This window comes from Xyrauchen texanus, chromosome 29 (assembly GCF_025860055.1).
Source record: "Xyrauchen texanus isolate HMW12.3.18 chromosome 29, RBS_HiC_50CHRs, whole genome shotgun sequence".
Classification (NCBI taxonomy): Eukaryota; Metazoa; Chordata; class Actinopteri; order Cypriniformes; family Catostomidae; genus Xyrauchen; species Xyrauchen texanus.
The window spans coordinates 22945193-22961604 of record NC_068304.1 but is presented as its reverse complement, the minus strand read 5'-3'; the positions used below and the strand labels follow the sequence as shown (position 1 = coordinate 22961604).

At 40.1% G+C, this 16412-nt stretch overlaps 1 protein-coding gene across 2 annotated transcripts in view; it reads right to left on the bottom strand.

The window, feature by feature from the left end:
* LOC127622925 (guanine nucleotide-binding protein G(o) subunit alpha) overlaps positions 1–16412 on the bottom strand; it is a 152892-nt gene that overhangs the window by 26542 nt on the left and 109938 nt on the right. For both annotated transcript variants that reach the window (XM_052097105.1, XM_052097104.1), the window contains exon 5: positions 4518–4646. In XM_052097105.1, the coding sequence (XP_051953065.1) occupies positions 4518–4646 (129 nt within the window). The remainder of the gene's footprint in view (positions 1–4517; positions 4647–16412) is intronic.

Genomic DNA, 16412 nt, shown 5'->3' with positions numbered 1-16412 from the left:
TCTGGGAACAACAACGACGCAAACTGTAAGTAATCTATTTTAAACTTTAAACTACTTTTTAAAGCGCAATTTCATTCATTATGAATAATCACAGTGTTTTTACTTAGTTTACTTGCATATTGTTCTGGCTGGGAGCGTCAATAATTGATACATAGGCACTGACGTTAGCCAATCATAACAGTGGGCGTTAACACTGAAGTCTTAAATGGAAAACGCCCCCAAAACAGACTGTTTGAATCAGAGGATGAGAAACAGGGTGGGAAAAGGTCATAAATCACTAGATTTTAAAAGTTTTTCTTAAAAAAAAATATATTAATACTATAATTGCACCTAAGGGAACATAATAATACAATAAAAAAAACCATGTCATGACCCCTTTAATATGATATATATGAACTCAGGAAAGAACATTTATAAACTAAATAATATAAACCCTATATGTCTGAACTGCAATGAATTCAATAAGAGTCCATGATCGTATTTTAATCCAATGATTTTAACACCTGTAGCAGTTTTATAGTAGTTCGGATGTTCACTGAGATACTGCCTTTTTCTGCCTCCCTAAACCACTGTTACTTGATGAGAGAAAATAGTAACATTTGGCATGGAGCTAAATCTGTTTTCAGAATAATTGTGGCATCTTTGTTTGTCTAACTGCTATCCACACTTTTATTTTAGACATCTATTTTCACGTGCTATCAATTGACAGAGTGAAAGAAAAATCCTGTGAATAAGAAGCTGATATGAAGTTAGAGGTGGAGGTGTATCAAGTTATATCTGTGAGTGAATCTTAATCCTTAAACACACTTACCTTCAGCCTTTTACAGCCATGAACAATTAAACTGCCTCTTTTAAAGAAATTTCAATAGGCATTTCAATAGGCATTTTTCTGAATAATATTGGTAACTTTGGTATTTGATAAAAAAAAAAAAAAGGAACATAATTTTGTGTTTTTTCGATTAGATTATTTGTGTTGGTGGGTGGCAATAATCAATGACAGTACTTGTCATGTTTTTTAAAAGAATAGTTTAACCAAAAAATTTAATTCTTTCCTCATGCCATCCCAGAATTTTCTGCTGTACACAAACAAAGATTTTTATAAGAATATTTCAGCTCTGCGGGTCAATACAATGCAAGTGAATGGTGACCTGAACTTTGAAAGTCCAAATATCACATAATGTCTTGGTTACTGACGTAACCTCCATTCCCTGATGGATGGAACGAGACGTTGTGTCGATGAGTTGACACTAGGGGTCGCTCCGGCGGAGCCCAGACATCTCTGATCTTGAGAAAAGTCCAATGGAAATTGCTGTGTGGAATTTGCATGTCACTCCCCCGGACATACGGGTATAAAAGGAGTGACGCTGCATATGCATCAAACCAATCGGCGTGACCATTGGTGAGGATGCCATATGCCCCAGGAGCCTCTGAAAGGATTTCAGTTGGACCAACGTGTTCTGTTTGCACACATGCAGACAGTTCAGCACTGACTGAGCACGCTCGATGGTGAGGCGTGCCGTTATTGAGACCGAGTCTACTCCATACCGAGAAAAAGAGACGCTCTGAACCGGGGCGAGCTTGCTCTTTTCCCAGTTGACCTGAGGCCCTACATGGCTGAGGTGCCTGAGCACCAGGTCCCTGTGCGCACACAACATGTCCCGCGAGTGAGCTAGGATTAGCCAGTCGTCGAGATAGTTGAGAATGCAGATGCCCACTTCCCTTAGGGCAGCAAGGGAGTGGATCCGAACGGACAACACAGCGACGATTGCATACATCAGCCGCTAAGGCAACCTACACTCTCGTCGAATGTCACAACTCGCCCGTCGTCTCCTCCTTTGGAGTCCGCAGCGGCTCACTTGCAGGAGAGCCATGGTGTGCAGGGCAGAGGCGGCCTGGCCAGTGACACTGTAGGCTCAGTCGTGAGTGACAACATAAACCCACGGGCCCTGAACAGGAGAATCGGACAGCTCCGCCAGGTGGTGCCGTTCTGCGGGCACAAGTGCACCAAGATCGCTTACCAACCTGGGGAGTTGCCGAGCACCTCCTGGCAGCCCCACCGTCGAGGGTAGTGAGAGAGGACGAGCCCGCGGACCAGGTCCAGGCAGTAGAAGGTTCCCGCCGCGATCGCGTGAAATAATCATGCACTTACAGGAAGAAAGGTACGGGGGCGGGGCGCAGCCGTAAGTGTCAACCCTGGGACTGATCACCGGGCCGCGAGGGTTCAGGGGGGAGCGGAGGATTCCACTCCATCCCAACGCTCGCAGCCGCCCGGGCAAGCATGGCTGTCAGCTGCTTATGGCAACAGACTGAACCAACCCACTCTCCGATGCTGTAATCGAAAGCTCATCCACTTCGCGAGCCGAAATTGCGGCAGCGAACTCGCCCTGAGATGAACCGGCAGTCATATCGTGAACTCGCTGGGCAAACGAGTGTACTGGGGAATGGGAGATCCGTGGGGGGTTTCCCGGAGGAGAAGCTCCCATTGAAATCCCCAAATTGCCCCCAGTGCTAACTGACCCCGCCTCATACCGTGGGTAGAAGGGCCGAGTCGGGGAGCCGCTGGAGTGGATTTCCCTCTTACGAGAGAAAGCCGCGACCGCAACATTACCAGAATCATGCCCTCGCAGTGAGAGCATCATCCATCCACAAGCGCTGTCCCTGCGTGGGCAGTGCCCAACACGAAAGGCAGCGATAGTGGCCGTGGGAAGCGGAGAGGTAACGATTGCAACCAGGAAACCTACACAAACGAAAAAGGCATCTTGAAAAATACTTTTTCTGTTTGCGTCACTCTTTTAGAGGAAATTAAACTCTTTTATGTGTTTATATATATGAATGTATACATAGGTATAAATAGATATATATATATAAACGAAGTTGTTCACTCCATAGTTTTATGCTGCTGAAGCGCCCAGGGGTATTTGCTCAGCACAACCGTGGTGCACGAGGGGGAGGACCGCTGGAATGCGTCGTAGATCCAACAGCGTAGAGAGATGAATGGTGGCGGCAGTGGAATTCAGCTCTGTGAATGTTACGATCCCTGGTTGTCTGCCCCGTATTTCTCGTGTCGCCGTCATGGACTCCAACTCCCATGATCCCCGGCCCTCATCACTGCCAGCCCTGTGTCATTGTGCTCACCTGATTGTCGTTTTGTCATCATCATGTCTGTGTATTTAAACCCTACTGTTCCGCCATTCCCTTGTCGATCGTTGGTTGCTCATGCTTGTTTGTGGATGTCTGAAGTAGATGTTACCTTGTTCACCCATTTCGTGTACCCTTGGATGTTTTTATGTTTTGGTTTCATTTTCCCCTCGTGGACGTTTCCTTTGTTCCTGTCTGTCTTGTTTTCACTTTTGCCCAATAAAGAACCCGCGTTTAGATCCCCACTCCTCATCTGCCTCTCCTACTTACGTTACAGTGAATTTGCTCACTCGGCTCCGAAGAAGATATCTGATGTGTGTTTGTAGCGTCACTCCTTTTATACCCGTATGTCCCGGGGAGTTGCATGCAAATTCCACCTGCCAATTTCCATTGGCCTTTTCTCAAGATCAGAGATGTCTGGGCTCCGCCGGAGCGACCCCTAGTGTCAACTCATCGACACAACGTTGAATGAGTGACAGATAGGGAAAGGTATCATAAAAGTACATACAACTTCAGTGGTTTAATCAATGTCTTCTGAAGCGATCCAATCGGTTTTGGGGGAGAACAAAGCAAACTCCTTTATCACTGTACACCTTGCCATTGCATATGATCATGATTTCAAGCTCGATAACACTTCCTAGTACTTGACGCATACACAGAGTGCTAGATGGTGCTATAGGAAGTGTAATCACAATCACAATGCTGTTAAGATTTATAGTGAAAAAGGAATTACATTTTGGTCTGTTCTCATCGATTGGATTGCACCAGAAGACATTGATTAACCCACTGGAGCCTTATGGATTATTTCTATGATGACTTTATCTCCTTTTTGGACCTTCAGAGTTCTGGCCACCATTCATTTGCATTGTATGGACCTAAACAACTGAAATATTCTTCTAAAAGTTTTGTTTGTGCTCTGCAGAAGAAAGAAAGTCACACACATCTTGGATGGCATGAGGGTGAGTAAATGAGAGAATTTTCATTTTTGGGTGAACTATCCCTTTAATTTTTATCTAAACGGAAAGCACGGAAACAGATCCCTCTTGCACGATTACCTCCTAAGATGAGCGCAACTTCTGTTTACAAGCATTAATTTAGCTCCACTCCACTCTGAGTAACTTTTAATAAAACCTTTTTCGGTCTTTTAATAAATCCTTTCAAAACTTATATAAACTTACGGCATATTTAAATAGAATATATCCTGTACATATAAGACCCTTCAACTTTTTTGTCAGACTTCCTTCAGTAGAGTTTCAAGCCCCTCCACACCCTCCCTTAATATTGACACCCTTATAATACCTGCAGTAATGTAACAGCCAGTCTGCAGAGCATGCTGAATTACACACTGTATGTTCAGAAGTATTCATAACATGTCTCACCTGAAGTGCAGGTTCTTAAAGGTGAAATGGGTTTCTACAATCCCGGTGGTCTTCACTCGAGTTCGCAGAATATCCTGCTCTGTTGGCTGGTAGTCTGCAGCACCGATCCGATCTAAACTGTCTAAGTAACTGGAGAGAGAATGACAGAGAGAGAGAGAAGGAGAGAGAGTCAGTTCTGAATTAATGGACCCCTGACAGACACTATGCTATGTGATCGAGGCTGAAATCTTTCACATGAATATGATCTGCAACTCAGGGATTTTTCTCGTATTTTCTCAATCACAAAGATCAAGCAGTTTGGGTTTTCCTTGATGCATAAAATGATCATAAATCAATAATTTAAAGAGACTCTCCATACATCGTGTGTTGACACATCAATCTCATCTATGTGAGCTATAAAGAATCTTGCTTTTAACCCAACATTTAAACCATGTTCTTTTGAGATTGATTTGGCTGGTTTCATATTTGGGTTTCCAGAGGCCCCAATGATGTTCCTATAACAATAATAATAGTAATTTCGAAATTAACCTCTTATTTTCCATTCAAATTCATTTATTAGGTTCCTTTGACCTAATCAAAAGATAGCAGGCTGATGTTATTGAAGCTTTAAGCCTTTATTGTATCACAAAGTACTGTAAAAAATAAAAATACACTTTTCTGTTCTCATAAATTTAGGAAACCTGATACTTCAGTGTAAAACAAAGTTGTTTTGATGTTAAAATACTTTCTTCAATCCCAGCTTAATATGTACTGTAAAAACACTGGCATGAGTCAGTCAGACGAGAGGATATAAAATATAAGTAAAAACAAAAACATAAAACATGCTTCATATGCCTCTCTCAGCTGACACACTCAGACAAAAACACACTATTCTCTTTAAAATGCAACAGTGATGCAAGGAGACAGGGAGGACCAAAGCGTGATGCACATTTTCTAAGGCTGTGGATGCCATTTATCTTCCAGATGAAAGAAAGTGAAATATTTGTGCTTGTTGAGTACCGCGAGACAATGAAACAATCCATCAAAGCCTTGTGCTGGTAATATTGATAGACAGTAGACACTAATGGCTGATTACATCAAAATGCAATTTCAAAACATTTTTAACACAATTAGAGTGAAATTACTGCAAGTATTCCTGCTGGTAACAAATTTAAACAACTCTCCTTTCTGATCAGCTCGGTTTTCAATTATGGGTCTTGTGTAAATGTCAATCACGCATGCTCAAATGCAAAAGCTGCTCGCACTCGCAGTCTTTTTTTTTCCTCTCTCCTGTTCATCTGTTGTGTTGTGATGTCACCGCTCCTCTGTCAGTTGGAGTTGAAGGTTTCTTACGCTACTGCAAAATTCTGCTGTAAATTGCCAACATTGCACTGTTATCTTCATTGTTATCTTTACTGCTATCTTCAGTGCTTACATACACATACTACCTTCTGACCTAAACACCTTCACCCCTCTCCTATAATTTTACAATCTTTTAACCAGAGTTGGGCAAAATTCTGAATATGTGAACTGGCTCCCTTTCAATTTATAAGTCAGAATTTAAATTGAACTTGCCATGCCAAACAGGATGTTGAAATGGAATGACAGGAGGAGGAATGTACTAAATTGCAAGGAAAGGAATTTCATTAGTCCAACACAAGTTTTGTGACAATACGTAAAGAAGTACATCATTACATCAGGCTAATTCTGCCTATTTTGCTCTAATATGCAATTGGCATGTGTCAAATTATATATAAGTTCAATATTGTCAAAACATTGAATGCATGGGACTCAAGAAGTGTTTTTCTAAATTACAAACTAAATTTAATATGAAACAGCACATAAAACACCATTATGATGCAACCCATCCAAAGTAAGATGCTCCAAAAGTGTCCGTCTGATGCATATAGACATGTCCTTAGAAAAGCCCTTCTAATAAGTCTACCTCGGACAGATTAACATATTAAATTTCAAAATAGATTGCTGTGGACTGTAGGCCATGATAGGCTTCATCAATGATATGGAAACAATACATTGCTGTGGCAGCGGGGGAGTGGTCAAGCGTCCGTCTGGAGAGAGAGAAAGCAGTATGGGTGCTTGCACCTGAGCTAAATTATGTCTAACACCTGTCTCTAATTCCAGTGAGCATGGGGAGAGCCACATATAAATGGCCACACCACACCCAGATGAAAGAGAGAACGACACGAGTGACTGGCGTTTCTTATTTACATTTACAAAAAACACTGTATCCGCAAAGCAACCAGCATTGTGGACGACCCCACACACCCCTCACACAAACTCTTTACCCTCCTCCCGTCTGGCAAGAGGTACCGAAGCATTCGGGCCCTCACGGCCAGACTGTGTAACAGCTTCTTCCCCCAAGCCATCAGACTCCTCAATACTCAGAGACTGGTTTGACACACACGTGTCCTGAGTTGCACTTTAATTACTGTCACTTTATAACTGTCTGCTACCTCAATAACTGCTATGTGCATAGAACATTATCTCATAGTATGTTATGTTTACATTTTAGAAACTGTCATCTTTTTGCACTACTGAGTACTGGTCGGCGCTGCACTGTCTATTGTCCTGTTCATTGTCAGTAATTTGTTGTACTGTCCTGTACTTTTTGCACATGTTTGCACGTGCACTTTATATAGGTATATATATAGGTAGTTTATATAGGTATTTTATTTCGTTGTGTAGTCTCATGTGGTCCTATGTTGGTCCTTTGTTGTTTTTATGTAGCACCATGGTCCTGGAGGAACGTTGTCTCGTTTTGCTGTGTACTGTACTAACTGTATATGGTTGAAACGACAATAAAAACCACTTGACTTGACTTGACTTATTTAGTGTTTTATTTTATTGTGAAGCTGAAGACAAAGTTTGTGTTACACTGATCTGATTTAACTGAGAAAAGCACTGAGAAGAGTCCTTTACTTTGCCACAATAATGTAATAAATATTTTAATTATCTGAATAGTTATATTTATTATAAATGCTATATATATTTATATTTAATAATTCATAAATATTTAATCATTATGCCTTGAATATTTTTGGCAGACCTTTCTTGGCAAACAATGTGTATTGCAATTAATTGTATTAATGAATTTGCACATGATGTAATTAATGCTATTGGAAAAAATATCGATTGACAGCCCTTATTTTAAAATACTCTATTTTGTATTGAAACTCTTTTTCTCTCTCTCTCTCTCTCTCTCTCTCTCTCTCTCTCTCTCTCTCTCTCTCTCTCTCTCTCTCTCTCTCTCTGTGTGCTTGTGGCAGAGTTGGCTGTTGTGAGTGAAAGTGTCCTTGAGTCTCTGTGTGAGTTTCTACTTTCTTTTGTTTTTCTGTTAACTTATTTCAGTTAAGAAAATTGGCTGATTTCTGAGTGAAGTTTTCAGACCATTTATGCTGACATTTAGTCACTGTGTAGGGGAAATGGAGACAAAGTAGGCAACTGTTCAATGATGAATGTTAGGCATGGCTGTAAATGCATGCTTGTTGCCTCTGTAGAATATTTTTTAATAGCTGTGAGCTCTGAAACCGGCGGAGCAAATATCAGGTCTGCATCTCGCATGCATAAGGCCATAGTGTTTTTTCTGCATGAAATCCAAATTGTGGACACTTTGAGTGTGGTTTAACAATCAAAGAAACGTTTGTGCCTGTTCTGCCTTTGTCAATTCTAACGAAGAAAATGTACCACCTTTTGTATAAAATTAAAAACTAGAGGAAATATTTCAGAGGTATGGTAAGCTAATGAGCTGATCAAGATGATTCCACTCGAATGTAAGAATCTTGAGCTGAAGCATGTGATGTCCTTCAGATGCCAAGCATTCATGATTTTGAATTCTCAAAATAATGCTTTGAACCTGTCTGTTAACCTGAGTATTGAAGGTAAGGATTATAGTATTTACATCTGTACAGAGACGATGAGATGTTTTGTGTGTGGAGAAATCAGGCTTGTTCGGCAGAGCTGCCCCAATAGAGATGGAATTACCAATATTAATACAGCTACTGCTGTTGATGTGGAGGGTAGAAACGAGGCAAGCAGCATTGAGTAAATTATGGCTATTTGCACTGTGACAGATGCTGTCAATTATTGAGGACACCGCACTGAGTATCTCGCACGAGGAGAGTGTGTTGTCAGACAAACTCAAAAGAGGTCTCCGTAGAGGTAGTTCAGGTGACTGCTGGGCAGAGTGAATGGGAAATTCCACAATTAGAGTCGGGCCCCTCTGAAAGGCAGTTAGAGAATGTGCGTGACTCACTAAGAGAGAAAAGGTGGACGGAGCCTACTGAAACCACAACAAACATTGAGGGAATTGGTAGTCAAAGTTTGGAAGATTTTGCATCTTGTACAGAGGCAATGAGAAAAGCCTCTTTTGATGATCTTGATAAACCTAAGCACTTTCGTCTTAAAGGGGTCATGACATGAGAAACCAAATTTGCCTTGATCTTTTGGTATATAAGAGGTCTTTGTATCATTAAAACGTCCTGCAAGTTTAATATTTTAAGATGTCCTCCCCATTCTAAACGAATCATTTATTTAATCAAGCTCAAAATACAGCTCGTTCTGGATTCATGGTTAGAAGTGACGTGTCGGTTAGAAGTGACGTAACAGCGTTTGCATATGACCGCCTCCAGCACAAGATAACTACGATTTAAGCGCCAAGACAACTACGCTCATTTCAGTATCGCCGTGCGCCTCACAAGTGTTCAGTCGATGGACAGCGAGCTCTGACAGAGACTACTTGTGCACAGGAAAATTACGATGCCACACAGATGTGCTGTTCCTGGCTGTGGTCAAACAAAACCTCTGAATAAGCTGCCGAAAGATCCAGGCGTCAGGGAAAAATGGATGCAGTTTATTTTTTGCGGACGTTCCAGTCACGGCAGTGTTAACTTAAGCGTTTGTTCTGTACATTTTAAGGATGACTGTTTTGAGAACAAATCTCAATATGATGCTGGCTTTGCCAGAAAACTGTTGCTCAAAGATAAGTCCGTGCCGACTATTCTGGGAACAACAACGGCGCTAAACTGTAAGTAATCTATTTTAAACTTTAAACTACTTTTTAAAGCGCAATTTCATTCATTATGAATAATCACAGTGTTTTTACTTAGTTTACTTGCATATTGTTCTGGCTGGAGGCGTCAATAATTGATACATAGGCACTGACGTTAGCCAATCATAACAGTGGGCGTTAACACTGAAGTCTTAAATGGAAAACGCCCCCAAAACAGACTGTTTGAATCAGAGGATGAGAAACAGGGTGGGAAAAGGTCATAAATCACTAGATTTTAGAAGTTTTTCTTAAAAAAAAATATATTAATACTATAATTGCACCTAAGGGAACATAATAATACAATAAAAAAAACCATGTCATTACCCCTTTAAGAAGATTCTTTTTAATGTGAGAAGTTCCTTGCATTTATGTAGTAAGAAATTGTTCAGAATATTTTGGATCTAGTCGCGATCTCCAATTCCCCGGTCCTGTCTTTCTATGTTCGTGCCCAGTGAGGTGCAGTCATGAGTCTGAGTCTCTGTAGACTTCGCAAAGGAACTGTGGGCTAAACCATGCACTGAAAATATATACCATGTCTCACAGAAAGAGAGAAATCTAGGCTTGATCAACCGCTGCATATTAATTAACTGACTGCAGCTACCAAAGAACTGTCCTTAGGCAAAGCTCCTGGCCTGGATGGTTTAACTGCAGAATTCTATAAGCAGTTTTGGCCAGTTATTGGAGAAGACTTGTTATCAGTTTTCTTGTAATGCGTAGACAGAGGCACATTACTCGTGAGCCTATGAAGAGCAGTGATTACCCTGTTACCTAAGAAGGGTGATCTTAGGGATATAAGAAACCGGTGGCCTGTGTCTTTGTTTGGAGTTGATTATAAAATACTGTCCAAAGCATTAACCAGAGTTAAACTCGGCATATCTACAATAATTCATGCAGATAAGTCATATTGTATTCCAAATGCACAATTTTTGATAATCTGTTTTTAGTTTGAGATTTAATTTGACAGTGTAAATAAGCTTGATGTAGAGTTTGTTTCCTTGGACAAAGTAAAAGCTTTTTATTGCATTGATCATGGCTTTTGGTTTTGGCTCTCCATTTATTTCCTATGTCAAACTATTATACGCGCAAACACACACACACACACACACACATACATATACATATATATACATATATATATATATATATATACTCACCTAAAGGATTTACATTTACATTTATGCATTTGGCAGGCGCTTTTATCCAAAGCGACTTACAGTGCAATTATTACAGGGACAATCCCCCCAGAACAACCTGGAGTTAAGTGCCTTGCTATCATTAGGAACACCATACTAATACTGTGTTTGACCCCCTTTCGCCTTCAGAACTGCCTTAATTCTACGTGGCATTGATTCAACAAGGTGCTGAAAGCATTCTTTAGAAATGTTGGCCCATATTGATAGGATAGCATCTTGCAGTTGATAGAGATTTGTGGGATGCACATCCAGGGCACGAAGCTCCCGTTCCACCACATCTCAAAGATGCTCTATTGGGTTGAGATCTGGTGACTGTGGGGGCCATTTTAGTACAGTGAACTCATTGTCATGTTCAAGAAACCAATTTGAAATGATTCGAGCTTTGTGACATGGTGCATTATCCTGCTGGAAGTAGCCATCAGAGGATGGGTACATGGTGGCCATAAAGGGATGGACATGGTCAGAAACAATGCTCAGGTAGGCCGTGGCATTTAAACGATGCCCAATTGGCACTAAGGGGCCTAAAGTGTGCCAAGAAAACATCCCCCACACCATTACACCACCACCACCAGCCTGCACAGTGGTAACAAGGCATGATGGATCCATGTTCTCATTCTGTTTACGCCAAATTCTGACTCTACCATATGAATGTCTCAACAGAAATCGAGACTCATCAGACCAGGCAACATTTTTCCAGTCTTCAACTGTCCAATTTTGGTGAGCTCTTGCAAATTGTAGCCTCTTTTTCCTATTTGTAGTGGAGATGAGTGGTACCCGGTGGGGTCTTCTGCTGTTGTAGCCCATCCGCCTCAAGGTTGTGCGTGTTGTGGCTTCACAAATGCTTTGCTGCAAACCTCAGTTGTAACGAGTGGTTATTTCAGGCAAAGTTACTCTTCTATCAGCTTGAATCAGTCGGCCCATTCTCCTCTGACCTCTAGCATCAACAAGGCATTTTCACCCACAGGACTGCCGCATACTGGATGTTTTTCCCTTTTCACACCATTCTTTGTAAACCCTAGAAATGGTTGTGCGTGAAAATCCCAGTAACTGAGCAGATTGTGAAATACTCAGACCGGCCCGTCTGGCTCCAACAACCATGCCACACTCAAAATTGCTTAAATCACCTTTCTTTCCCATTCTGACATTCAGTTTGGAGTTCAGGAGATTGTCTTGACCAGGACCACACCCCTAAATGCATTGAAGCAACTGCCATGTGATTGGTTGATTAGATAATTGCATTAATGAGAAATTGAACAGATGTTCCTAATAATCCTTTAGGTGAGTGTATATATATATATATATATATATATATATATATATATATATGTATTTAAAAACCAACGCTTCGATCACAAGACCCTTTACAGTTGGCAGGGGAATATGGCATGGATGAGGTCTTTTAGGCATTTTATAAGACATTCCCTTTGAACCATTGCCAACAGTCCTGAGACATCAGCTGTGTGGGTCAATCTACTGCAGACTTATCGACAGTTAAACTCAGTGCTTACGCTGATGATGCCACAGTAGTAATTAGATCAAATTAATATGTAGCCTGACAGCGTCTCTTGAGGTCTATCAAAAGACCTCTTCAGATCGAATAAACTTGCAAAAAAGTTAATCTCTGCTATTGGATCAGTAGGAGGAAGGAAGCCCTCCAAAGTGCTGGGGTATTTTCTTGGAACTGAACAGTATATGCAGAAAAACTGGGAAGGCTTCTTTAAAGTGGCTGGTTGCTTGCAGAAGTGGAGGTGGATTCTTCCTTAAATGTCTTACAGAGGAGGGTACTTCATAGATTGATTGTTTTTGAACCCTCAAAAGCTTTACTTTAAGGTTTACAGAAAGATTTTGTAGATTTTCCTGGGACAGTTTTCACTGGCTCCCTCCTGGGATTTTGTATCTGCCATTGAATGAAGGAGGACAAGGACTGATTGATCTGACAGCAAAGGTCAGAGCCATGAGGCTAAAGGCCGCTCAGAGACTATTTTTTTTCTACAGAATTTACGCCATGGGTGTCATTTGGTTTGGCTTTGCTTCAATTTTTTTGTGGTGTTAACCTTGACTTGCAGTTTCTGATGTCATTTTTTAATGCAATTTTTATATCTGATGTTAATTTTTATGCTTCAGTTTTAAACTCTTTTAAGTATTTAAGTTGTTCAGGTCTGATCATTATGGCCTGATTGAACCATTTTTAATCCTTTTTTAGGAAATATTTGCATGTCCAACAGTGTAGTTAGATCATGTATGAAGAAAGGTTTGACCAAAGTAGGGCATTTGGTTGATTTAGTTTAAAAAAGTGGATGTCAGTGGAGGATATTGCTCAACAGGTTGGGTTAAGGTCTGTGAGGGTGGTAGAACAGTTGATATCTGGCCTGAAAGCCATTCTTCCTCCTCCACCTTTTCAGTTTGTCACTTGGTTTTTCTAAGTTAAGTGTGTCGCCTGAGGTTTGCCCTGAAAATTATCAGATTGGAAAGCTGCCTTCTTTTGAGATATTAAAAGAGCTACATTTTCAAACAGCATGGAGAAATTATATAAGGCCTGTGTAAAAACTGTTTATTTCAATGACCGTCTTGATAGATGTGACACTAAATGGAGAGAAAAACTCACAGTTGCAGATGATATCTCCCCCTCTTGGAGGCTTTTTAGTCCCTTCCCAAAACATTCAGGAGATTTACAATGGAGAATATTACACTGTGTAATGGCTTCTAATGTTTTTGTTTCCAGATTTAAATTTAATGTTCTGCCTTTTTGTCATTTTTTTATAATTCATTAAATATTTTTACATGCTTTTATTGAATGTCTGAGGTTGGTGTCACTTTTACATTGCTGAACATGATTCTCACAGGGCTGGGTTTTGACTTTAGCAAAATCCTTTTTATCTATGGTTGTAAATATTCTAAAGTGAACAGAGAACAATGTACTGTAGCAAAATGTTGTACCTGGGCAAGACAACTTAGCCATTTGGAAGACTTGCAGACTTTCTGGTTCAGTTATGATTAATTAAAATGCTTTAAACCTCAACCTCTCTCTGTCTCTCAATATTATCTAATGAATATTTGAATGTTAAACTTATGTAGCTCTTTTCTGACACTACACTCAAAGCCCTTTACATTGTAGCATTATTCATGCAGAAGAATCCTCAGCATCTTAAATTAATGGACCAAGCATCAACAGTCCTACTGAAGGCCTGTCTTTGGACAATAAAATGGTCAAGACATTCTAAACACACATTCAAAGCAAAAAGGGTCATTGGTCAGAAAGGCCCATCAGCATGACCTTCTGAACTTCCACACAGAGTTAAAGCAGACTTTTGTTTGAAAGGTTTCCAAAAGACCATCAGATTTGGCACAAATACTAACACATTTAATCTTAATCCAGGAACATTCTACACAAAGTCACAGTACTTTACCGATTTAACATTCTAAAATGTACAGAATGCATTTACATCCACAATTCATACAATACCTAGGATTGCTAGGTAATTCTGAAAACTGCTTTGAACTGTGGTAAATTGTATTACTGACAAATTAATGATTATAGCCTGATGTACCTCTTTAAACATGTGTAATGTTTTATGCATTTTGTATAACCAAGAAATTAACCAGTATGATTTGTAACCAGGGATTGTCATGTTTTGTTACCTACATGTATAATATCCATGAAAGAATGTCATGTTTATTATGTAAACATTTGCTGGCATATGCAGAGAAAGCTGATGACAACGAATGTCATGCCTCCTGTACCATTTACAAAATATAAAGTTAATGATTAAACATGCACTATTTTGAGCAGGAATTTTGTAAAATAATCTGAAACAAGGGACCATAAAATCAAATGTCGGAAAAGACAGCCCAGTTAACCATGTGATTTTGAAAAGTCACTTCTGATTGCCGCAAGACACCTTTGGGAATGCGGCCAATTTCAGTTCAGAGGTTTCCAAATAGGAAGAAAACCTGCTCTTCTCTCTCTGCTCTTCTTTTGCTCTCTTGTCTCCCTTCTGCACTCTCTCCTCTGGCTCTTCCCTCATGGTCTTTTCTGGATCTCTTCGGAACCAGATCCATGCCATGTAAGGTCCAAGGAAGCTCGGTACTCGAAGTCCAGAGGAAGCCTCTCAATCTCTACGGTTCATGAGAAGGCATTGTGTCAAAGCCAACCTCATCATTCATACAGACAATAACTATCTGAACTTACAGAGGTCCAAAACATAGACGGAACAAACTTTTGACCAAGAGCCAAGAACCAAGCAACACAAAGATCGCAAGAAAACACCACGACACGCAAATACATCTCTACACTTTGCTCAAAGTGCTGGTGTATTAGTTAAATACTTTGGGTAATCCAATAGCAAATCGATGTAGACTCAAGGAAGGATAAATTGTTCTTAAGGCATTGTCAGTAGACTCCATAAAGTTCATTTTCACTGTATTGATCATTTATTTCACATTCTGTCACTCACCAACCTGTCTCATGTGCATATGTGTTAGATTAGTGTTATGTTTAGAATAGCAATAAAGTTTGTCTGTATTCAAAGATGATTTGACTTTGGTATATTTTGATAAATAATCTCATCCCTGTTTCTAAAAGATTTCACTTCAAAGCTATACCTAAATACGTGTGGTATTATTTTCAATAAGCCATGAGAATAATATCACTCCAATAAAGGAATTAATCATAATTCATTTATTAAAGCTAATTCCTTACAGTAGAAATTGTGAGCGGATACAACAAGACATTGCATTACGATTTTAATAGTGGAGAATTTTATTCAGACAAATAATCAAGTTATTTGTCACTTATCTAATTCATAATGGTTGTCGAACGTGACTAATTCCATTATAAATTTCATTGCATAATAATGTAGAATAAGGACAGTTTAATTTAGTTCATAGCTCACATATTTCGAAATTCCTAAATTCCTTAACATATAATGGTTTGAGAATGAGGGCACTTTAACGATTTCCGTCTAAATGTAGCATACCAAATAACCCTACATATAATGATGTGAGAATGCAGTCACTTTAACGGTTCCCATCTAAATTCGTCAGTACTAAATATCCTACAACATAGTGAACAGGGGACTCTCCTAAACCACCACCAGTGTGCAGCATCCACCTGGATGATGTGACGGGAGCCATAGCATGCCAGTGCGCTCAACACATACAGCTATCAGTGGAGGGGAGAGAGTACAGCCAATTAATTGATGGGGGTTATAGGAGGCCATGATTGATAAGGGCTAAAGGAAGAATTTTGCCAGTACACCGGGGTTACACCCCAACTATTTTATGAGAAGTGCAGTGGGATTTTTAAATACCACAGAGAGTCATGACCTTGGTTTAACATCTCATCTGCAGGACAGTGCATTTTGACAGTATACAGACTTGCTAAGTTGCATTAATTTTTAATTGTGGTGCATTTGACTTAATGGCACTTAACCTAAAGGCATTCAAGTCTACCTGACACAGTAGATACTTAAGCATAAACCCCTGGTCTCAAATGGTACATGGTCTCAAATGGGACATCAATTGAACACCACTATCTATAATTAGGGTGACTGTCCACTGACACATTCCGTCTGTTTTTTACTCACTTTTGTTGTTTCTTCTCCTTGTTAGTGCTTGCTACCCCACCCTCTCTCTCTCTCTCTTTCTCTCTCTCCC